The 25,585-nt window shown below is 44.8% G+C and overlaps 2 protein-coding genes across 3 annotated transcripts in view; both read right to left on the bottom strand.

Moving 5' to 3' along the window:
- SLC7A3 (solute carrier family 7 member 3) overlaps window positions 1–16,821 on the bottom strand; it is an 87,398-nt gene extending 70,577 nt beyond the window's left edge. Inside the window, exon 1 of the mRNA XM_039841723.1 lies at window positions 16,389–16,821. The gene's annotated coding sequence lies outside the window, so the exon portion shown is untranslated. The remainder of the gene's footprint in view (window positions 1–16,388) is intronic.
- A 1,749-nt stretch (window positions 16,822–18,570) lies between these two features.
- SNX12 (sorting nexin 12) lies at window positions 18,571–23,804 on the bottom strand. 2 transcript variants are annotated; one of them, XM_039841724.1, is made up of 4 exons: window positions 23,545–23,804; window positions 19,391–19,486; window positions 19,071–19,195; window positions 18,571–18,734 (listed from the first exon to the last, which is right to left on the bottom strand). In XM_039841724.1, exons 1-4 carry the CDS (start codon window positions 23,707–23,709, stop codon window positions 18,632–18,634), a joined length of 489 nt encoding a protein of 162 aa, XP_039697658.1. In that variant the 5' UTR covers window positions 23,710–23,804; the 3' UTR covers window positions 18,571–18,631. The 2 variants fall into 2 exon arrangements, with proteins under 2 accessions (XP_039697658.1, XP_039697659.1); XM_039841725.1 differs by lacking the exon at window positions 23,545–23,804 and adding an exon at window positions 20,565–22,770.
- Between the last annotated feature and the right edge of the window lie 1,781 nt (window positions 23,805–25,585).

Raw genomic sequence — 25,585 nt, 5'->3', positions numbered from 1 at the left:
TTACATTCTCAGCTCAATTTCATTCACTCACATCCAACTCTCTAATTTCACTCTAATACTCGGCATATTGAAAAATGTGCCTCTCTCCATTTATGAGCTGAAAATGTCCCCCGATCATGGGCCCCGGTTGCTGAGTATGAGAGCAGGGTGGTATTAAACCAGTCACAGAAATGGAAATAGTTTAAATCCTCAGTAAAATTAGACATAAGAACCAGTGCCATCAAATTCAAAAAGCTCTCGAAAGTACTCAGAAGATCTCTTCAAATCACCATAATTATCCATCTACCTCTTCTTCCTCTAAGTAAGACTGCTTCTCTCTCAAGTGCTAGCACTCAAGTCAAACTTTAAAAATGTATTCATTTTTCTTTTGTTTAATAATTAATATTATAAAATATTTTCTATTTTTCATTACTTATGTGTAATATTTCATTTACATTGTGAATTAAGTAGGCTTTTATCTGCTATTCCGGAAACATAACCACCACTAATAAATGGTTTCTCTGATAAAATTATCCAAAATTCCAGATCATTAATTAAATAAACTTTTTAAAAAATACAATCGCAAAAGAATTAAAAAGTTACCTTGCCAATCATGTACGAACTGTATTCTAGGATACCAAATAGACCTAGTGGGTAAAGGGAAATTCTTTACAAAAGAATTGCAGGTAATATATGTAGAAGGAATGACAGAACTGGAAAGATCATTCATTTGAAACTCCTTATGAAATAACTGATCCAGATAATAATCATCGATGGATGCTAAAACCAATAGAAGACAAACGACAAACTTTACAACGAAAGGAGCATGCTGTGACCAATCTGCAGTCACCGCTCAATCACAGCATCACTAAAAGTGGAATAACCAGACACTGGAGTAGCATGTGCAAAGGTGTGGATTCTAGAGGAAGAGAGAATGACATTCTCCAAGAATAGAGTTTGAGATGGGGAGCTTTGATAAATAAACTGATGCAGGAGCAAGATGGAGGGCCTTGAAAGCTACTCAAAGAATGTTGGACTTTCTCTTAAGGGGACTAGGAAGTCGCTGAAGGGTTGTGTTTTAGAAAGTGTTCTTTGGCTGTAGCGTGGAGAATGATTTGAAAGTAGGAAAAAGTGGGGGCAGGTAGATAATGAGAGAGCTCTGATTATTCAGGTGAGAGGGGATGGTGGGCTGGATCAGGGTAGTTGCAATAGGAATAGAGAGAAGTATGTGGATACAATGGATACCTAACAAATAGACCTGAAAGGATTTGGTGGTAGAATATCTACAGGGAGGATGGGATGAAGGTTTCAGGCTTGGGTGACTGAGTTGATGGTGGCGCCATTCACTGAGATAACGAACACAAGAGGAGGAACAGGTGTAGACGGAGAGGAGAAGAATGAACTCAGTATGGGAGATGGAGAATTTGGGATGCCTGTTCACATAGGCAGATGGATACATGGGGTCTGAAACTCAGGAAAGAGGTCTGGCTTGTACACAGATTTGTGTGAAGTGAGTGTATAATAAGCAGTTGAAGCCATAAGAATGGATAAAATGACCCTAAAAAGAAAAAAAAAAACCAGCAAAGCATAACAGAGATCCCCTCATAGCCCAATATCTTTCACCCCTCACAACTCTAGGCCAATGGCAGACAAGTAGTGAGATCGGTGAATTGAAGAGTAGGAGATGAAGAAATAAAAGGTGAATGAAAAACAACAAAAACGAACAATCCAATTAAAAAATGGGCAGAAGACCTGAACAGACATTTCTCCAAAGAGGAAATCCAGATGGCCATGAGACATATGAAAAGATGCTCAAGGTCACTAATCATGAGAGAAATGTAAATTAAAACCACAATGAGATATCATCTCACACCTGTCAGGATGGCCATTATCAATAAATCAAAAAAAAAAACAACAACAGGTCTTCGAGAAGATGCGGAGAAAAGGGAACCCTCGAGCACTGTTGGTGGGATTACAAATTGGTCCAGCCACTATGGAAAACAGTATGGAACATTCTCAAAAAATTAGAAACGGATATACCTCTTGACTCAGGAATTGCACTTCTGGATAGTTATCCAAAGAAAACCAAAACAATAATTTGTAAAGATCTATGCACCCCAAAATTCATGGCAGCACAATTTACAATAGCCAAGATATGGAAGCAACCTAAATGCCCATCAAAAGAAGACTGGATAAAGAAATTATGGTTCATATATACAATGGAATATTACTCAGCCATTAAAAAAATGAAATCCTACCATTTGTGACGACATGGATGGACCTAGAGGTTATTACGCGGAGTGAAATAAGTCAGACAGAGAAAGATAAATACCATATGATTTCACTTATATGTGGAATCTAAGGAGCAACAACAACCAACTAATCAAAAACAGACTCAAAAATATAGAGAACAATCTGGTGACGGCCGGAGTGGAGGGGTTTTGGGGGTTGGGAGAATGAGGTGAAGGGTTAACGAAGTACAAATTAGCAGTTGATAGAAGGTCATGGGGATGGGGAGCACGGCAGAGGGAACGCAGTCAGCATTAATATGATGGCTGGGTGGAGGGCCAGAGGAGAGAAAGAGCAATTAAGGGGATCATTTTATAAACCATATAAATGTCTAACCAATGTACTGTATACTTGAAACTAATTAAAATTTTTTGAAAAAATAAAAGGTAAATGAAGGAGGAGAAGAAATAACAGGAACTGAAGAACAACCCGAATTTGTATAGCACTCACCGTGCCATCCAGTTAACCCTTTATTACGTAGATTGTCTTATGTCATAAATACATAGTATTGTCTTTTTTCAAAAAATGCCTCACACGCATGGCTAGTCTTCCTAGCAAAACTATAAGCTCCCCATGGAGCGTTTTTGTTTTTTTTTGTTGTTTTTTTTTGTTTTTGTTTTTTTACACAGGGGAAGTCAAACAGGTGCTTGAGAAGGACTTCCTGGGTAGGCAACATCTTTGGCATCACAGTGGTCAAGGGTGTGGAGCTCAGCAAGCCAGACTAGCCATTTTCACAATTAACTGTGTTAAATGGCAATGTATTGATTTACAAAGGAAAAGAGATTTATCTCAAGAACCAGGGCCCTGTTATCTGTACAGGGCAGCCAGTCTCTCTAGTGGGGGTAGGCATATTCGGCAAGCCAGACTATATGGTAAAAGTTTTATTTGTGAGCACATTTTTAAAACAAAAGTTTATATCCACAAAATTATATGAGCCTGATAAACCACCTTCCTCTACTCAAGATGTTTTTATAACAAGCCTACCTAACCAGAACTTGGGACAAGAAAAATGGTGAAAAGAAACTTATTCTTACCTGTAATGTTTTAATATTTTTTGCAAGAAGAAGTATTCACATATTACCTAAGTAATTAAAAATAAACAACAAAAAGAACCCTAGTGTGTGTGTGTGTGTGTGTATATATTTATATATTTATATATCTAAATATATATAAATGATATAAATGACATATATATATTCATATTCATATTATTCTCCCCCTTCCCAGGCTCCTTGCAGACAACCATAGTTCATTCTTTTATTCACAGATCAAGTGAGGATTTCTTTGCATTACATTTCATTCTCTTCTTCCTGAGACTACACTCTGGTCTTTGATGGAAACTTGAAAAACAGCCTAGTCTCATTCAAAGAAAACTTAGATGCGCTCTCTTAGAGTAGGTTAATTCTGCCAATGTATGCTTTCAGATAGTTACTTTTATTCGTTACATTTAATTTCTGAGAACGTCCTTCTAGAAGGCACCTTTCCTCCTTTTTAATATAAGTATTTGTTGACTGATATAGCAGATTAAAAAAGGAGGGCACATTAATAGGAGGTTTTGTCGGTCAAGATTTTTGAAGCTTGAACTAGATGGCCCCCAAAGTTTCTCGATTCAATGAAGATTCACTGGTTTAAGCAGGATAGTCTTGGCTCCCTGAAACACTTCTCATTGCTCTCTGGTACCAAGGAGGACAAAGAGTGAGCCAGAACAGGCCAATTTCCACACAAGAAGAAGTTTGTACTATGTGAAAGGCCCCATTTTACAAAAAATAGGCCTCCTTATGATCTTGAATAACTGACCCCATGAAAAAAACTAGAAATTGGATCTATTCTGTGTATTGAGACAGGCCTCTTGGCTCTGATCCTATATACAACAGCAGCTGAAGGTAGACGAATGGCAGCAACCCTTATTTGATGGATTGATTTCAACAGAAGAGAAAGTCTCCAGTCAGGCTAGAAAGGTCTGAGCTCCACCCTACCCTTCTTGATGTTTTTAAATACTAATCAAATTTGCAGATGATATTCTGGAAAAGGTAGCTAGTACGATTGGGTGACATTCAAAACAAAATAAGCAGAAATAATAGGCTAAATTTAACAAGCTGAAAAGAAAGAGATCAACTTAAAGACTTGTACTAGGTCTTAAGACACAACTGTGCAAGTACCAGATAGGTGAACACAGCAGCAGAGTTAAACTGTAAGGGATTTCAACTAACTGTAGGTTAAACATAAGTCAACAGAGTGATGGATGCGGCTGTCAGAAAAAGAAAAAGAAAAAGACAAGAAAGAAAAGCTAACAATCTTGACCTGCATGAACAGTAGCATGAGATCTAGAACAAAAAAGTCATTGACCCACTCCCCTGCACTGATCAGAACATGTACCTGAAATAAGACATTTCATCCTGGATGCCGGTCTTTAAAAAGAGATATTAATGAACTAAAGTATGAACATAGCAGAATACAGAGAAATGAAAACACTTATTAGAGGAAACCAGTTACCACTGTTTTCAAACATACAGGGTTGTCAAGGATCAGAGCTGCTCAGATCATGACGTCCTCAAGTACAGACCTCAATAATCACTTGGTGGGATATTGAGACAGATTCAAAAGCCCAGGAAAACTCCTAGGTCTCTCTGCTTAAAAAGCCCCAAAGCTATGATACTCCAGTAGCAATAAGTACACCTATCCCCCAGATCTTGGGCAGGGAGATTCAAGATAAGTCTGAAATATTCTTGTTGCCCCAGAAAGTAAGGAACTGCTAAAAATGGTGGGGACATGTCACTGGACACAGAAATTAGCTTGACGGGGATCCCACTGGCCAAATCTGTGGCAATCTGAGCATCAGACTGAATAGTGACAGTAAAACATTATAACCCACGTGTAAATAAGAATTCATATGTCCGTACTGATAATCAATCGATCGATACATGGGGTAAACAGAAAGCTCTTCATTACAGTTGTATGCAAATTGACGGATGCAGGACGGGAGATGTGTTTAGAAAACCACCATTTTTCAAACATCATAGTAACAACTGATTCAGGTAAGAATCATCAATGAATGTGAGGAAAAAAACATTTATACGGTCTCAACGTACCCTCTCACACACACAAACAGTGTATCAATTACAAAGAGAAAAATAGTAACTTTACAATAGAGAAAGCTGGCTGACTCCACTTTAACCAAATAGTCAATGTTAACATCACCAATTGTGGGACAAACTAACATAATGTATCTCCTACTGTAGTGCACTGAGGATGTATCACTTCTATGGTGCTCCTACAAGACATACTGAAGTATTTAGGAGTATAGGGAATTTACGTCTGTAGATTAAGTGATTCAAAGAAGTATATAGGCAGAGAGGGAGATAGAATAAGAAAGCAAATGTGGCAACATGTTAAAAATTTTTGAAACTGGGTAAAGAGTACATGGGAGTTCTTTGTAGTATTCTTACAACTTTTAAGTTTGAAATTATTTCAACCTAATAAGTTTTTAAAAACTTTGATTTAAAAAAAAAGGGATAACTATACTAAATGTTATGTCAAGTTCTAATAAGACTATCAGCAGGAGCCAAATTCTGAAACCAAAGCTTTTAGCAAAGGAGACAGAAAGGTTCCTGCACTCAAAAAGTTTACAGATGAGAGAGAGAAATAAACAAATGATTACCAAATAGTATATAAAAAAAAAGAATCCTAAATAAAAAAGAGAGACATATCATTAATGGAGACTCAAATAAATGGAGAGATATATTATGTTCCCGGTTGGGAGAACTCAGTAATGTAAAGACATCGGCTTCCCCCAAATTAAGCTGAAAATTCAATGTAATCTCAACTAAAATCCAATAGATCTTTCGTGGAATGTATTGACTGATTCTAAAGATTCTTGTAGAAATAAACATAAGCAAGATTAGCCAAGAACTGTTTTAGGTACAAGGGAAAACTGTCTTTATGAGGTATCAAAATTTATATAAAGTACTTTTAATATTGATGTTGATATTAATATTGATATTGGTATAAGGACAAATGAATACATCAGTGAAACAAAAGAGCTGGTCCAGAAACAGTCTCGTGTGTGAGGAAATTTGGTATATGATAAAAGTGTCATTTCGAATTGAAGAAAGTCAATAAATAGAGTTGAGATAATTACCTGTTTGAAAAAAGTTACTGCAATATCTCAGACCATTCACAAAAATAAATCCTAGACAGTTTAAACAATAAAAGCAAAATAAAACAAAAACAAAAACTCAGAAACAACCTGTGCTGGACAAAGATTTCTTAGATACGAAACCAAAAGTATGAGTCATAAAAGAAAATATTGATAAATTGAACTTCATAAAAATTATGAACTTCTGCTCTTCAGAAGATACTGGCAAGACAATAAAAAGACAAATTACAGACTGAGAGGAAATGTTTGCAAATCACATACCTGATAAAGGACTTGTAACCCAGAATATTTAAGATCTCTCGAAAGTCAATAATAACGAAACAAGTAATTTTTAAAAACAGGCCAAAAATACGAAAAATGCTCGACGATCATTAGTCATGAGGAAAACACAAATTAAAACCGCAATGAAAAGTTCTATAAACTAGAAAAAAAAACCCACAATGAGATACTATTAGAACATCTTTAAAAAAAAAAACTGACACTACCAAGTGCTAGGGAAACTAGAAACAACTGAATTTCATATATTGCTGAAAAAAAAAAGCCAGGCCAGCTGTCGGAAACAGCGGCAGTTTCTTACAAAGTTAAACGTACGTCGACTGTACAAGCCGGCCATCCCCCACCTTGACATTCACCCAAGTGAGGCGAATACTGATGTTCATACAAAAACTTGATGCTGGTGTTTGCAGCGACCGTATTTGCGATCAGCAAACACTGGAAACAAACGTCCCTCAGCTGGGGAGCGGATAAACAAACTGTGGTCTATCCATCCATACATTGGAATCCACGCAGCGATAAAAAGGGACAAGCCACTGACACAAGCAACGACATGGATACGTTTTAAAGGCAGTATACAGATCGAAAGGAGTCGGTCTGAAAGGGTCATACACTGTCCGATTTCATTTGAGTTTCCAAAAGGCAAAACTGTGACAGCGAACAGGCTTTGAGTACTAGGAGGGACGGGAGGAAGCTGAGCACAAAGGGAGCTGCAGAACGTTTTGAAGCATTTGCCAAAAACTGAAGGAAGGTACACTATATGGAAATTATACCTTAATGAAAAAAATGAAAAAAAAATCCTAGCACACATGTGCACACAATAACAATAACGCCAGCATTACCACACACACACACACACACACACACACAAACTTAGAAATGTATGAGAACAAAGGGCGATGATGGACATGTTCATTATCCTGATTGTGGTGATAACATCGTGGGTGTGTACATATGTCAAAACTCAGCGAATCATATCCTTCAAGTACGTAGTTTATTGTATGTCAATTACACCTCGATAAAGCTATTAAAAACGGAGGAAGAAACGTATAAGAAAATATAAGTGAATACGTTTAAAATTTTGGAGCAGGGACAGCTTCTGAAACAAGGCAAGAAAAGCAAAAGCCATAATTATAGAAAAAGAATGCTATATTGGCACAGCTCGTTTCAATGCGCTTTGCAGATACTGCGTTTTCATTAACATCGAGGCAAGACCCTCCACCAGTGAAAACATTATGACTTGCTGAAAGCGCAAATGATGGTTAGCACTTTTTAGCAATAAAAACTTTTTTATTAAGGTATGTAAATTATTTTTTAGACATAATGCTATCGCACAATCAATAGACTACAGTATAGTGTGAATATAACTTTTACACGCACTGAGAAACTCGCGTGACTCACTTTATTGCATTACTTGCTTTATCGCAGTGGTATGGGACCAAAGCCACAATATCTCTGAGGTATGCCTGTAGCTGACTACATCAAAATATAAAGCTTCTTTCCTAAAGACATTGTAAATAAATATTGAAAGGTAGATTAGGGGGAAGTATTTGTAACAGATATAAATAACAGATAATATCCAAAATTAAAGAACTACAAATCAATGAGAAAAAAACAAACCCAACAGAAACCTAAGCAAAAGATACAGCAAGCAACTAATAAAAAATACTAATATTAATAAATATATAAAAGGAGGATACATAACTGACTAGTAATCAGAGAACTGTGAATTAAAACAAGACATCCCTTTCACCTAACAGATTAACAAGTTTTAAAAAGCTGCTATCAGGCGTTGGCAGGGGTAGAGGGAAACGGGCGTTCTCACATCCTGTTGTTGGAAGTATTCATTCAGCATTTTTCTGAGCAATTTTGTACTACCTATTAAAACGTGCATGCCCTTTACTCCAATAATTCTAATTTTGATTATCTACCCTAGGGAAACACTTGCATACATCCACAAAGAGTTAATGGGAAGAAACAAAAAACTAGAAACTGTCTCTCAGTGATTCTCAAACCTTCTGTGGTAAAGGACCAGTTTTGGTGGGGGTTGTTTTGAAAATTTCCAATCCATTACGGATTGATGTCGTTGGAGAAAAAAAAGGAATTACTAGAAAAGTCATCATGCAGTCATGGCAACATCAGCTTGCTACAAAGTTTGAAATGCTTACTCTCAACTTCGGTTCTTATCGAGGACTGAGGACAGGTGGCAGTTTATGACTGGCACCAGACTGTGGAATGTCCTAAATGTCCATCAAAAGGGAAATGGGAATTCCCATATGATCCAGCGATTCCACTTCTGGGTGTATACCTGAGAGCATCAGAAGTAAGGGCTGGAACAGGTGCTGGGACACTCACGCTGACAGCGGCACTGTTCACAACACCGAAGGCTTCGCTGATGGACATACGATGGGATGTTTTCCACCTAAAAAGGAAGGAAGTTTTGACACATGCTACAACATGGACAAACCCGGAAGACATTATGCTATGTGAAATAAGCCAGTTACAAAAAAAAATTTCTATATGATTCCGCTAAGATGAGGTCCCTAGAACAGTGAGATTTAGAGAGACTGAGAGGTAGAATGGAGGTCGCCAGGGGCTGGGGGAGGGAGTGGTGGAGAGCGAGTGTTTAGCGGGCATGGCGTCTCGGTTTGGGAAGATGGAAAGAGGTCTGCGGATGGATGGCGGTGACGGCTGCACGACAAGAATGTCCTTAGTGCCACCGAACTGTACATCTAAAAACCGCGAAAATGGCCAACTGCAGGCAAACTGCTGAGCGAAAAAGCCAGCTGCAGAACAGCCCAGAGTATGACATCATCGGTATGGGAAAAAATAAAAACTGAATTCTGTTTTTAAATATGCAGGGAATGATCTGGAAGATGATGCTGGTTTCCTCTGAGACAGGGGCCTGCACCAGGGATCAGAAAGGAGAACTATCCAAAGCGTTCGGCTTAAACAATGAAAATGTAGTCAGTGTATTATTTGAAGAACGAAAATGCTTTTTATAAAAAATAAATAAATAAAAGAATGGGTCGACTACAGAAAATCGACAGTATGGTGAGCAAAGAAGGGACGGGAGCTGTGAACTTACAGAGTGTACCTAATCCCGGCCTGGTAAAAACAAGGAAGGCTTCCTGGAGGAAGCGGAAAGGAAAGCCTGAAGTGAGTTTTGAATGATGAGTGGAAATTAGCCAAGAAAACTGCAAATGGGAACGAAAAGGTGAGGAGGAAATTATAGGCAGAGGGACTGTCCGCGTGCGGGCACAGGTACGAAAGATCACAGCTTCCTGGGAACTGAAGCACAGAATCTACACAGACGAGGAGACGGTTTGGCATTTACACTGAAAACAGGGAATTCGAAAAGCTTTAGGAGTCACCTATAAGTTTTAGAAAGATTATTCTAGTTGCTGTGCAGAAAATGGATTGGACAGTAGTTGCAGGCATAAAAAACGGGCCACTTCGAAAGCTACCTTCGTAATCCAGAAGAGAAATGATAAAGGGGGTGGCAGTTGAAGGGGGGCAGGCAAGGAACAACAGAGGGTTTTTGAATTTTTTTCGATTGCAGTAGACATTCGATATTATATTAGTTTCAGGCGTAAAGCATAGTGGTGAGACGATGACACATTATATGACTTACAAAGTGATCCCCCCATGAGTCTAGTACCCACCTGGCACCCTACATAGTTATGACAATATTATTGACTGTATTCCCTGTGCTGTACTTCACATCCCCACGACTACTTTGTGACTGCCAATTTGGACTTCTCGATCCCTTCCCCTTTCCACCCAGCCCCCCATCAACCTGCAAAACTAGCTGTTGCGAAGGTCACTCCATCCAACACGTGCCTTTCAGTCGTTATCTTATTCTGGTCTCTCAGCAGCACTTGATACAGGATTAGACATCCTCCCTCCCTCTTTCCTTCCTTCCCTTAGTACTCTGCTCCCTCAGCTTTCACCTGATTCACCTGTCTTCCCATTCCTCAACTTCCTCGTGACCTCTTCCTCTTCTACCTCCTACCGTCTCTGTATCCGACCACGGCAGGTAGAAGACAATGGGCGAATCCTGTGGAAGGCTTACAAGTTCGATGGCAGATAATCAATCCCACAAGCCTAATTTCCCTACTAGAAATCAATATCAGATGAAGAGCATAGGCTTCCGCCGTAGGCTACACAGTAAAAGGTATCCATGTCCTAATCCCCAGAACCTGTGAATATTTTCCCTTATATGACCAGCGTCATCTTCCAGATCATTCCGTGCATATTTAAAAACAGAATTCAGTTAAGCCCCGTAAGTCCTGTTTTGGTCTTCTGACCTCCAGAGCTGGAAGATAACAAATCTGCGCCATTTTGAGCCACTATGTTTGTGATTTGTTACAGCGCCGACAGGACATGAAACACTCACTTTAAAAGGAAAGAAATGGAGAAAGAAACTGTATCCTAAGGAAAAGATGGTTGGCCCCAAGAAAACGCTTAGGACTTCGCATCATGAAAAGAAAAGGCTCAAGGAACTTCTTCTCCAGAGTGAGTCTAGAGAGACGACTTAGTGATTTTTCTGCTCTCCTGCTTTAAGGGCTGTTTATCTGGATGGCCTAGGTGACTCTTCCATTTTCTCCCTCCAGAAGATATCTGAAATTAGGTCTGCTTCTTCTCTTCCCCTTGGTCAACCCAGATGAGGATATAAACTCAGATAAATTCTCTTAGGAGTGTACGAGGGTCGTGAGATCACAAAGTTTGAGCAGCACGGCCCTACGGACACCGACAAGGACCCGCGTGCAGGAATGTGCATAGCGGTGCAGGCGGGCCTCGTTTCATCGCGCTCCGCTTTATTGCGCCCCGCTTCATGACGCTTCACGAGTGTTGCGATTTTTACAAATCGGAGGTGAGACCCTCCACCAGCAAGAAGGTTATGACTCGCATTATTGCGATACTTGTTTTATTATGTTGGCCTGGAATGGAACCCACGATATTTCCAAGGTCTGCCTGTACTACCCGTAAGAGCAAGAAACTGGGGGAAATCTACTAGTCTGTCAATAAGGAATGGTCAAATAAAGCATTGTATAGCCATTCTGTAGCGAAATAAAAGTTTTCAAAACATCACATGAAAAACTTGCAGTCTATGTACAATATGGTGTATTTTTTTTTTAGAAATAAAAATACAACACAATGTATTTTCTAAAAAAAAAAAAAACAAAAACCTTCAAGGCTACCAGGATACATACCAAACTGTCAACAGTGGCTACCTCTGGGAAAGGGGAAAGGACTGTGACTGATGGCCAAAGTGGACCTTAGCCCCATCTATGTGTAATGTTTTGAGGTTTCTTCTTGCAAGGAGAATGCACTAGTGTAATTAAAAACATTTGGGAAGAAGGAATCAAGCAACGAAGTCAAACCCACTGAGAAAGAAAGGGGACCCGCTCGCGGGCTGAGAGGGCCAGCGTCTTCGCTGCAGGGGTTCAGGAGCTGATGAGTCTAGAAGGGGGACGGCTGGCTGAAATGGTGGCCACCTGGGTGGCAGAACTTTCTGGGTCAGCCTGGCCCGCGTCCGCTGTCAGGAGCCTCACGCTGATGCCTGCACACTCCCCGGGCCCAGACCCTGGACCTCAGGCGCCACCTCAGAAGCAGAGCTCCGGGCTGGCGGCGGTGGAAGGAGCCCCGCAGGCTCAGGCAGCGCCTCCCTAAGCGCCAGGCCGGGACACTAGAGCCGGCGTCGCTGCGGGACACCCGCAGACGCTCTGCGACGCCGGAAGCGTGACGGGGTCGGGGGTCCGGGTAGAGGGTGGCTAGGATGCGGGGGACTGGGGTCGCGTTACCAGCTGGGCCGCGGGAGCTCCGAGGCACCCCGCAGACCCTCCCAGGGGCCGCGGTGCAGGCATCGCTTTCGAAAGCGGCGCCCCAGCGTTCCCACTGGCCTTCCTTTCCAGCCAACCGGCAGGTCTCCCTGTGGCCCACCCCTCGACGAAGAGGCCAATCAGAAACGGGCATGTTCTTCTCATGGCATAGGACCAATTAAAAGCTTGCTCAGATCTGACTGGCGTGTGGACAGCCAACCAGAAGAGCCGAGGCTTGGCGATTCGGCTTCCCGTGTCAGTCACCGTCCCGATCTAGGTCCCTGTCCTTTTCCCATCGGTACTGGAATCCAAGGTTTGGATCTGGCAAAAATAACCAAAAAGGAGGTCCGAGCCGGAGGGGCAGTGGCCCACAGGCTAAAGTAATATCCCCCTGAGTTTCCAAGGAGGTCGGCCTTGAGGTCAGATGAGCCTGCGGTTCTGCTCTCGCTGCCGCTCCGCGCTTGGCCTCAGGTGATGTTGGGCCAACTGCTTCATTTCCCCCAAAGGCAGGTGGGAAGAAGCCTGGGAATATCCAGGGCCGTTAATTAAGAGTGCTGCTTTATCTACAGCGGGGAGTGGCAGGGATGCACAATTAGCAGCAATAAATACTGCTTCCAAAAAAAATCGAAGTGAAATGTGCGGAGAATTTTTTCTTTTTAAAAAACCCGATAGTGGTATTATTACAACTAAATGTACCAGCAAAGGCAGATTGAAACTAAGAAATATCATTTTCACCAAACAGTTTGGATGTTGACTGTTTTGCCACTTTGGGCAAAGAAACTTTTTGTGGGGAAACAGGAATTTCTTCACTTTTGGTGAGGAAACGAATTCTCGTTTGCTGTAGGTGGGAGCCTAAACTGCACTCCTGAAGAAGGCAACTCGGTAGAACCTATCAACATGTAAAATGTACACAGCCTTTGAGCTAGCGATTCTTTCTCCAAAAACCTATCCTGCATAAACGCTAAACACATGAGCAAGGTTATATCTAGTATTATTTGTAATAATGAATGGAGACAAATTTCCATTTATAAGTGAATCATTACATCGTGATCCAACCATACTATGAAATGTTACGCTGCCTTTTTCAAAAAATGAGGTAAATTTCCATATACTACTGTGAAAGGAAGTCCACGATACATTGCAAAGTAAAAAAATTAAGTTGCAAAATAGTACATATAATAGCCCACTTTAAAATATATATATATATACAAGTATGTGGGTATTCATGAACGTACGTTGTGAATATATGTATATCCATATATACACATATGTATATAGTCAGATCCATATATTTTTCCATAGGGAAAGGTCTGGGAAGACACATACCACTTTTATTCTTGGGGAATGGGAAGAGGGAGAGAGAATAACAAGAAGGCTCACTTCGTATCAATTCGTTTGTTTGCATTTTGTCGACTAGCATTAATTACTTTTGAATTTTTATCACCGCAAACATTTTAACAAAGTAGACACTTTTGTAATCAGAATGATCAACGAAGTTATAATTTATATATTGTAAATAAGAATAATTCCTTATAGCTATGAGGTGACTATTTCATTTAAACCTTGCAGCTAGAAGACCTAGAATAAAATTAGGTCAACTGCAAATCAAATCAACCCGAGTTTCAAAGCGGTACTCATGACTTGATAGAACAGGATGTGGGCAAACAAAATCTAATCAGGTTAAGTGAAGAGCCATTCATTTCTAGGAGAAGAAACTACGCCACGGCGAACTCTATCATATGGGAAAACTGTGCTTCCACCTCCAGGGTTTACTCCTTTGGCAAGGATTGGAAATCACAAAAATTATGGGTACCTCAAATATCATTTAGTCAAATCTCGTTTCATAGTTACGAAAACAGGCCCAGAGGGATGAAGCAATTTTCCTAAGGGGCTACAGCCAGCTAATAGCATAGCTGGCTCCAGAACCCAGGTTACTATTCCAGGCCTGTCTGTTACTCTTGCCACTTCTTGTCAGATCTTCCTCAGTCTTCATTCTGATGACGTTTTAGGAAATGAGTCTTATGAGTATCAGATACCCCTATGTTTAAATTCTAGAACAAAAATGCATAACGAAGTAATAATGTGTATCCTTCCATTAGCACAGATGATTAAAAGTTGACTGTCTCTGGACAAAAAAACATTACTGGTGTGAGAATAGAACATTTCCTTGAAAAGTACTACGTAAATTTCTGTGAATCTATTTTATTGTTAAGAACTGTTTTATCCAATTTCTGATTATCTTCAATTGGCAGTGCCTCTCTCTCTCAATCCTTTACCTTCGGTTTCTCTATATCAAGTAGCTGATGATCTACATACATGCAAACACTCAAAACCACCACGGGAAGTTCCTGTGGAAGCCTGGTGTGATTTGAAGAATTCTTTTGTAGTGTTTTTACCCAACTTTGTTTGGTAAGGAATGAGGTTTTTTTTTCTTTAGGATGAGTTTTATGTTCTCAAAAGCATAGACAGATGATAGGAGAAGGAAAATAAAATTAAAACACAGAAAAAAACCTTTTTGTACAAACAAGGCATGAAAAAAGATAAGAAGAATGAGAGCTGGTAGGTAGGTGGTCTAGAAGGGCGTGGCAGAGAACCATAAACTAACTTAGTCACAAAGTGTTTAAATTTTAAAAGTAAACTTGACTAGTTCGATGTAGAAATGAACTAACAACTATCTAACCTTCGGGCTATAATTAGAGTCCAGTTTTAGGCTCTGTGACTTAGGAACACGTGAGAACCCTGGAGAGTTCAGAAAATTTAGAACTATTATTGTGTCTGGAAAGACCAGGAGTGAGTCAACAGTCCTCAAGGATATGAAGAAATATCCATTTCATTGGGCAGCTGGTCTGCGTTTCCACGGCAGAAAGCAATTTTACTTAATTACAGCATATATTTCAAGACAGAAGCATTTTACCTAGGAGATCTCATCTAACAGAACCTCCAGAGAAGCCTGTGCTGCCCTTTACTCGCTCAATCCCTTATGTCTAAGAATGGGTCAAAGGGTAGATGAGGCATTTTTGGAATGTGAAGGTTTAGACTTCTTTTGGGTCTACTAATTCAAAACTTTTTGTTAACCTTTGTCCCCCAGGTCCCAGTGTAAGGATGAGTGCGTCCGTGCTTAGGGTAAAGGGAATCAGCCGTAAACACCTAGATGCACGCATAAACTGGAGTTCCTTATAAGCCTGCTTGTCATCGGTGTTGACGGGTAAGACTTGGATTTGGTGTTCTGGGATCCCCCTACAGTGCTAAAATGGCCACAAAGGAAAGTGACTCCAAAGAAAGGGAATTTACCGGAGCTGATATTTAAAAAAAAAAAAAAAAAAAAAAGACCGGACAATTAACTAGATGCGCCCGGACCTTTGATTCTGTCTCTAGCATTTTTCTCATCTTGCAGAGACTTATCCTGAACTAAAGAATAAGCAGTGAGGTCTAGGAAGACAGAATGTAAGCACGTTTTATCCGTACCACGTCCACCCCACCCCATCCCCAGCTGTGCTTTTAGCATAAGGCTGGACACACAAAAGGCTATTAATTAGCACTTTTTAAATCGATGGCATCTATCATTATTATTATATAGCTGCTTTTTCTAGTTATTCTCTAACGCTGCTGCCTAGGAAGGTTGCATTTCTCATTACCGTCTCATAGAAACATCTGTTTTCCAATCCCCTTACACGTGTTAGTCATCTATTCCTGAACTACCAAAACCTCTTAACTTCCTCAGTTCTGCCCCCTCTTCTACTTAAGCCAAGTATCGTTGTTAAATCACCTTCATTCACAACGGTTTGACCACGGCACTTCCTAGACCTTTCCGCGCTCAGCCACGTGATTAAAACCAGCTTTGACTTCCCGAAGGACGAGACTCCTACCTCCTCTCACTCCGAGCCTTTTTCCAAAGGCCGCTTTGTGCGGGAAGCCACTTCAGAGCACGCTGGTCAGATAAAACTCTCCACCCAGAACGTCTCAGAGCTCACTCACCTTTCCGCTTGCATCAGATCTATTTGAAAGAAAAAGTCTCAGTGGAGGTCAAAGGCCTCTAGAACAAATAGTGTCGGTAGGCGGTGTGTGGGCGTCTTGGGGGATGGGCAAGCGCACACGTGTTTACGTGACATACGGCACAGGAACATACGTATGCACACACGCACACACACTGTACGTTCTGCCCAAATTAGCGCGAACCCACACGCTCAGAAACCAAATCTGCTCACCGCGCCACGAGCCACAGGCACTGCGCCCTATGGCTACTCCCTACGGGCAGCGCGTCGCCTCTGTGACAAAGTCCATCGCGACTTGCAAGGAGAGGTAAGTGTCACTACGGGCAGCTAGGATTCTGCTCTGTTTAAAAATTCAAATGCAAAACCGTCATCACATCAGTACATTAACCACGCCATGATCCCAGCACGACGCGCAGAACATCGTAGATGCGAAAAACTACAGGACACGGATGCTTGCTTCACAGTGGTTTAATGTGGACAGAGGCGACTATGACATTGTCTGCCAGGAGAATGGACAACTTGCTGAATAAAAGCCCCGAGTCAGGATATATACACAGCAGAAATGGGGCCTCAGGCTCTCAGCGCTTGTGCACAATGAAAGAAGGAATCTTTAAAAAAAATCCGTAAGAGGATACAACTCAAAAAGGGCAGCGACGACACCGCGCCCGGGGAGGTGGGACGGGCGGCACGGCCTCTCTCTAGGGGCTGCTCGGCCCCTGGCACCGGCTGGGCAGCCACAGGGCTCGTCTGTCTCAAGGAACCTGAACATCGGGATGGGCTCCAAATCCCAGGTCTCTGCCACCAGAATCTCGCCTCCCCATAATCAGAAACCCTGCTCCCCTAGACCCTGTGTAGAGAACTGCCATCCCTCCCCAAGACGGGGTCTCGGCAGAGCCCCCGCTTCTGCCCCAACGCCGGAGATAACTTGCTCCCGTCCCACCACTTGGGATAGATATCGGGCACCAGCGAACAAGCCGCCAGCTCCCGGCCAGGAGCCCAGGAAAGCTGCCGGCCTCAAGAAGCTGCCTCAGACTGGAAGATCTGGGAAATCCATACCCAGCTGGATCCCCAGCTCAGCTTCTGGGACGGTGCTAGAGTCCCGTGGGAAACAAGTGTGGCAGTCCAATAGCACTGTGAGCAAGCCGGGGAGGGCAGTGACAACTGCTCAAAGTACTTGGGAGCCAGGAGTCTGGGGTTTGTTCGTGTGCTTCTGCCCTGTGGCAGCACTAGATGAGGGGGAGGGGGCCTTCCCTGCCCCCAGAGGGGCCTAGAAAATGACCCAGTCTCGTCTTCAAGGGGTTACCTGGCAGAGGTGAGTGGCCCCCAGCCCTCAAGCCACCGAATCTGCAAAGCTGGCCCATGAGGAAGCGAAGGCTTAGGGACGGACAACTGCTGGCCCGTACGGACTCGCCTGCTGGTGAGCAGGGCCAGCCGGCCAGAGTGGGGGCCACAGAGGAGAGGGGCTAGGCGACAGGTGGCTCCCTCCTGCCCTATGGCTTTCGTCGGACTCTGAAGCAGCCGTGAGGTCGGGCCCACAAAGCCTGCGCGCCTTGCCCCACACGCCGGCCGCTTAGAGCCTGGGAGGGCCGCCAGGGAAAGCATCACGGGAGAGAGGGAGCACCAAAGGAAACTGTCGGGAGGACTGCGAGCGGGCCTGGAGCAAACGAGGCGAGCTGTCGGGTCTCCACCACCCTCCCAGAAAGGAAAAGGGTCATGCAGGTAGGAAAGGCAGGTCTCTCCCTGCTCAGTGTTCCTGGTTAAACCTAAGAGTAAGAAAGATCCCCTGGACGTGCAGCATCCTGCCCACGTGCCTCCAGCACGAGACCCGTCCCGGGGTGGCCTTCCTGGCATGGGAAGACGCCCCCGCCGCGGCCAGCACAACCTCCCTCCCCCCACCCCAAGCAAAGGGCATCGCCCGCGGGTTCCCGCCGCTCCGCGGAGAACGGAACCCTGGCGGAGTGCCCGCGCTGTAGTGAGGTGCCAAGGAACACGATGCCAGACAGTCTATCAGGCCAGGGGATGGGCAGCCAAGTTCAGATCAAAGAGAGAGAGAGGCTTAGTGTAAAAACCAATGTTATTTCAGCAGGAAAGTAGAGGGCAGGTGGTGACAGGGGCTCCTACTGGCGCACCTTCCCAGGGACGTAGTTCCTGTCGATGGCCTCCTCCTGCAGGAACATGTGTAGGCAGCGTTCGTTCTGAGCCAGTGGGTGCCCAGCAATTCTACAGAGAGACCGAGACGGCTGGTTGGCAGGAGCAGCTGGGATCCAGAGCGTCCGCGGAGGGAGGAGGGTGCAGGGTGCGGACCGGGGAGGACGGGCCGGGTCGCTGAGGTCGAGCGGAGGGCAGCCGCAGGCCGCCCCCTCAGCGCTGACGTCGTAGGGAGCACGGGACAGAGGGCAGGTGGGGGACCCGGCCACGCCGCAGCTGCAGGATCAGCACTGTGCTCAGAGGCGCAGAGGCTGATCGGCCAGCCGGCCCCATGACACGGGACCCAACAACAGGGACAGACGAAGCGCGCAGAACGACCCGGACGGGACCCCCGGGGACCTGGCTTACTTGTTGATAAACTGCTCGAGGCCCTGCCTCCTCTCTTCGATGAACGACTCCTCGAAGATGCCTTCGTCGCCTCGGAAGGGGAGCTGCCGCTTCAACGCCTTCCCGGGCAGCGGGGGCACCACGATCTGCGGGCAGACGCCAAACGCCACGTTCGTCCCGAACTTCGCACCTCCGAGTGTCAGAAGCCATCGGCCAGACCCAGTGCCCTGCGGCTGGGCAGGCAGGGAGCGCCCGCCCTCTCCGCTGCCCCGCGGAGCCGACCGGCTCGGGTCTCGCGCCCTGTGCGCCTGCGTAGACCGCCCCCAGGGAGCCGGCCCTACCTTACTGTCGCGCTCCAGTTCATTCTTCAGCCACTCAAAGTCGCTGTAGCGCCGTCGTACACAGGACTCCTTCAGCTTGAAGATAGGTAGGTTTGTCTACGGGGAAGAAGAAGGAGAGGACAGCGACGATAGCAACGCCCGGCCTCCGGGCCGCCTGTCGGGGCCACACGGACAGGTGCAGTGAAGAAACGGCTCCTGAGGACCGCGCTCCCATAACCCTTTCCAAACAGCGCCCGGTCAACGCCCACGCCACATCCGGCCTCGTCGCAGTGGTGGATAGAAGTCCCCTGCTGCTTAGAATGTCTCCTACAGACTTCACGTTGCATGTAAATAGCTGTGTACGAGGGTTCTCACTGTACTTTATTTAATTTGTAATCATAAATGTCCACCGACAGGTAATTAGTTCAACAAATAGGGTTCGCCTGTGCCACGGAATACTACGCAACTACGGAAAGAATGTGAAAGATATATATGTGCCAGTATGCCAAGATACTAAGCAGTAAAATTAAGGTACAGAACTGTATGCATAGCTTGCCTCTATCTGTGTTTTAAAAGGGATCTATATGTGTGTACATATTTATACTGATGAATAAAATTATTTAGGAAAAGGGACCGGTAACAGTGAGTGACTTTGGCGAATAAGATTACACAACCGCAATGGGTGGGAATCACAGTTTTCATTCTATCATTTCAATTTATCATGTTCACGTATTACATTTTCGATCGAAAAGTGAATTTAAGCTCCTTGTAAGGACAAGAGGTCAACACGGCCAAGGTTTGGCTTCCTCCGCTTTTCCCATCCAAACCCTCTCCATTCTACGAATCCCAGCTCAAGCCACACCTCGCCCAGGAAGTCTCCCCTGGCGACAGCAGCTTAATTTACTGGTCCTCACTCTTGTCTACAAGGTCTCAATAGAAATGGCCAACCACATGTATCAGCGCTGACTTTATTTCCCGCCAGCCAATTCAGATCAGCAGATGGAAATAAAAGGAAGCAGTCTCGCTCCTTTGTCCTTAAGGCCCTCAGGGCAGGAATCGAGGACCTGGGAGCCATGCTAGAACCCCCTACGGTCCTCAATACATCTTTGCTTTGCAGTCCTCAAGTCCGGAAGTTGAGTTTTCGGGACCCAGGTCTAGTAAAAATCATCAAAAGCCAAACAACTGGCTAACTTACATTAGTGACGACTCCACCAAGGATCACGGCCCAAGGAATGTCAATGGGTTGAAGTCGAGTGAGATACATGTAAAGTGATATTTCATCGTCTCGACTATTCTTTAGAAGAATAAGAAACCGGAAAGAGTGTTGTTTTTTTTTTCCGGAAGATGAACTTCTGGAGGGCAGAGGAAGGGACGCTTAATTTTTACAGGATATCTTTTCTTATACCTTTTGAATTCTGTACCATGTGTACATATTAACTACTCGAGATAAACTACTAGAGAACATTTTCGGAATCCTGCAAGAAATAGATATGTGTATCGAATCATCACATTGTATACCTTAAACTTATAAAATGTTACATGTCAATTATATTTCAGTAAAGCTGGAGTGCGATAATCTTGCAAGGAACAAAAGCCCTTCTGTATCACATGATTCGAGGTTTCCATCACAGTTCAGTAGAACCTTAACTAGCAGGCTTTTACAGAAGCCAACGGAAAGGCCAAATAGAAAAAGAAAAAAATGCTGAGTAGATTCTTCTAAGACACAGTGTAACCACCCACTGCCATTTTGTAAACTTCCTCCTTTGACTCATAAAATGCTCTTCTTTCCCTACCCCCCACGGGATGGTGACAATAATGGCCTTTCATCTCAGCACCTAGCCATCTAAGGAAGGGGCTACTATGTACTAAGATAGCCTCCCAGCTCCCATCTGCCAATCATACTAGGAAGACAAGATCGTATAGCACAGGATACAGAGTTTCCTTTGCCTCTGATCAACATGAGGTCAAGGGGAAGCAAAGTTCAAGTCCACAGAACAACTGACATTTGAAGATTTCTATACACATCACGTGAAGTCACCAGGACACTTCTCCAGCCACCTCGTTTCTTGGGGGCATGGGAGAGGGAGAATTCTTCCCCGAGCAAAATGAACGACAACAGCGTCAGAAGCGTTTAGCTATTACACGAAGGAAAAGGTGTCGTCTGCTTCTCCCACGCATAACGCCTAACTCCCAAAGCCCGTTCTCTGAATCTCACGCTCCCTATAATGCCTACCATGAACGATTCCTTAAAATAGCAATGTTAAACCAAATGATTTTACCCCTCTTCCCCCAAACGGAGTTCCACAAAAATGTTGAAAGCCCATCTAGCTATACATATCAACGTAAACAAATACTAATGAGCTGAAACCCACAGAACTAGGAAGCGTCACCAACTCTATTACGACTACACAGTTAGAAACTAGAAAGGACTGATGAAAAGCTTAGCAGGTAGAAGAATTTTGCACACTGAAGTTTTGCAAGTAAGCACTGCCAAAGAGAGGGAAGTGTAGTGGAAAGGGTACGATGGGCTTTGGAGTCAGACGGACGTGGGTTCGAATCCCAGCCCGGCCGTTATTAGCCATGTGTACTTGGGCAGGTTACTGCCCCCTCAGTGACCTATCTGTAAAATGGCATTTCTGTAAGGATTTAGAAACTAACACCTAGTTCTGTGCCACGCACACAGATGGCACTAGACGAATAGGCCCTGCCGTTATCAGAATGCCTGAAGTAGAGCGCTATTTCGTTCTTCATCCCTAAGGTTCTTGGGTAATGCATCAAGACGATGTCCCCAAAACCCCTCAGCACAGAGTCCTCACACTGAACAAGTTACGCCCAGGCTTCCTGGGGTAATTAAGTTCTCTGCCACCAACAGTCTCCAAAGAGATATTTCAAATAGTTCTTATGGACATGAGATTTTTCCATTTTTTTTTTTTTGTATCTGCTTTCTTTCTTCAGGTTGGACTGCGCCAAACTTGGAATTTGGAGGCCATTGTTGATTAGATTCAATGCCCAGCTCGGAACACATTCTCTCATTCATTCATTCATTCATTCATTCGTTCGTTCAAAAATGAAAGCACATACACGCTTTTACGTCTTCAAATGCTGTTTGAGCAGCATGCTGTCCACAGAGAATATTCTGGCCCTCTAGTCTGAGAAGAAAACATAAGGAAAATTAGAAAATGGTTCTCGAAAAATGGTTTGCCTGTCACCCCTTCAACTCGGCAAAAGGACTTGCAAAGCACGTCATCTACCTGCACATCCCATCGTCGCACTGTGGACTAAGAACTAGAGAATAAAGTCCTCTGCAGAGCACACTGGCAGAAGCCACTCCTGGGGCAGTCCTGAAACGCCATATACTAAAGGGACTGCAGGCCAGGGTCTAAATCTGAAAGGTTAATGTAGAACAGAAAGGGCAAATGGCCATCCACGTACTGAAAACCCAAACGAGAGACAATAGATACTGAAATAACCATTCTGGATACTTCGAAACTCAAGGATGAGCACAGGATGAGGGCAGCCACTGACGATCCACCAATCACAATGCAAGGCCCGGTTTCACAGTGAGACACAGCATGTGGTACCCGAGGAAACTTAGACAGAGACCGCTCTCTCATTCAGATGCTAATTCTCCAGCAGCCCGGGCAGCGGTCGCTTTCTGACTTCCCCTCCTGGAGCCCACCTTCCCTTCAATCAGGCTTAGCTTAACTCCGCCATCCCAAGGAGACCACAGAGAAAGGGCCAGGCCTTCCCGCCCTCCCTCTTCAGAATGACTTCCCACACCCAGGTTGGTTAGGGGCCCCAGCGACATCTCGTCCCCGGGCTGTCCATCCCCAGCCCCCTCACGCTGCCAAGGCCCCCCACTCCTACACCTGATCGTTCCATCCTCCCCATCTCACCCCACCCCTGGCCACACACGCTTCTCTCACTTCTTTGCTCATGGGACTTGTTTTTCTCTCCTCCCCCCAGCCTGATGCATGCTGTCCATCCCCCTCAGGAGTTTTCTGTATCCCCACGGCTGCCACAACCCGGTCCGCAGACCTCCCTCCAAACCGACTGCGCCCCGAACCCCCAAAGGACCCCTAGCAGCGTCTGCTCCATTGGTCGCCCCTGGGGCGGCCTCCCCCCGCCCCGCGGTGCGGTCCTCCCTCGGCTGTCTCCCTCGCCCCGTGACTCACCCGCATGCGAACCTCATAGGTGGTGAAGCGCGCGCGGCCCACGCCCACCGTCTGTGGATTAAAGATGTCGATCTCCAGGAAGTTACTTGGTGGCCCGTAAGCGTCGGTCAGGTCCTGCGGCTTCGAGTTCAGGCGCCGAGTGTCAGCGACCGCCGTGTCCGACATCTTTCCGAAGATGAGACGGGGACCGGGGAAGGGGTGGGGGACAGAGGCCGGAGACAGGAGCGCGCACGGCCCCTCCCGTCTGCAAAAGAACCAGCCAACCCACAGACTGCGGCGCCGCGCACGCGCGCCCACGCACGCACGCACGCGCACGCGCACGTCGCCCCGGCCCGGGGCCCGGCGCGCTGAGTACTGGCCTCGCTGCCCGCTGGAGTCCTGCACCCACGAGGCCGCATTCAGGCTTCCGGGCGCTGTCAGTGGCCGCCCCGGAGCCTGTATCCCGGATGCGCGCCCCCCAGCATCCCGGGAAGCAATACAGGCGGGATCGGCCAATCGCTGCCCCTCTGCCCGACAGATCGTCCTCCAGCGGGGAGCGACCAGCCTTGGGCACTGCCCCGCACGCTGGGGTCCTACGGTGATAGGCCGAGGCCCCGCGACCTGAATAAGCCAGGGTTTTCCGCGAAAATAGAAGGGTGGCCTCCGGAGAGGGGGGACTCCAATAATACTCCTGACAGCCGAGAGCGCAGCCCCGCCACTCGTGCCGCCCCCGATAGTTTCGACTCCTTCCTCACGCAGTTGAGCACGCGGCACTGTCTTTGGTGCCGAGAAAGCGGCGAGGATGGGGTAAACAAGGATGATTTCTCATTGTCGCTTTTCGGGAAAATGTGGGCCTGTCTTCATTCTCCACTTGAAGCCGCATAAAAGCGAAGCCAGGGTGCACTGATTCATTTCTCGGCAAATCGAGGGCGTTTATTTCATACCTTCTGTCTCTACTCTGCACGGCTCCATACTTGGCACTACTCGGAGGTTCCTTGCAGCCCCTAATGGAGAAAGAATACACGTCTACATGAGAATGTCTATAGAAATAGGAATATTTATGAGTAATTTATACGTGGCCCGCATGAAGGGGGGGCTCTTTTTATTTTATTTTTTTAAATTTTATTAATTTCAAGTATAGATTACATTGGTTACACATTTATATAGTTTATACGACGATCCAGTTTACATCATCATTTTCCCCACCCCGTATCTTCTCCTCTTCTGCTCAGCAAATATTTCCCATGCCACTGACGGCTGAAATTCGTTCAGCATACAAGGCCCTATAATTTCACAATTAAGTTATTTAATCCAATATAACCTATATCTCCTAAGCAACTACTTATCTGCCAGGCACCATGCTAAACGCTAAAGACCTAGAGTTGAACAAGAGTCACTGCCCTCAAGGAGCTCATATCCTGGAGAGGGACACAAGTAAATAAAACTACTAGAATGTGACATACGAAATAAGCGGAGGTTCAAAGCAGCACATAGGACATGAATAGTTGGAGGAATTAGAAAATGCTTCCTGGAGGAGAGAACACCTGATTTTGACAGACACAAAAACACAAAGGTAAAGGACAAATAGGAGAAGAAACGGGGAGAGGTGATTTTTTTGCAGAGGGAACAACATATGCAAAGTCGTCCTGATAAGATGCGGCATGATACTTTCAAGCAATTATCATCAATTCAGAGTGTGTAATGGACATACGTGAAGAGATAGGCTGGCTGAGGATGGGCAGATGAGGGCGATCCTTCTATATTAAGCAAACTATCTCTGGCTTTACGATGTGGGGGACAGGAAACCACTGAAAGATCTTTAACGGGAACGAGACATAATCAGATCTGTATTTTACAAGGATGATTTTGCAGCCGACGAGGAAGACATTTGAGTCGAATGTGACTTGTGAGAGTATCTCCAAGAACACGTGGAATCAGGTGGCATGGTGGGAACGGAGAAGAGGGAAGAGGAAGGACTGAGATGGAAGAACAGAAATGGATAAGACCTGTATCTAATTAGATATACGGGGAGGAGAGTATAGGGCCTAAGCGTGTGAGCTAT

This window comes from Pteropus medius, unplaced genomic scaffold, assembly GCF_902729225.1.
Source record: "Pteropus medius unplaced genomic scaffold, Ma_sr-lr_union100, whole genome shotgun sequence".
NCBI classification, from domain to species: domain Eukaryota; kingdom Metazoa; phylum Chordata; class Mammalia; order Chiroptera; family Pteropodidae; genus Pteropus; species Pteropus medius.
This window is presented reverse-complemented; position numbering and strand designations above follow the sequence as displayed.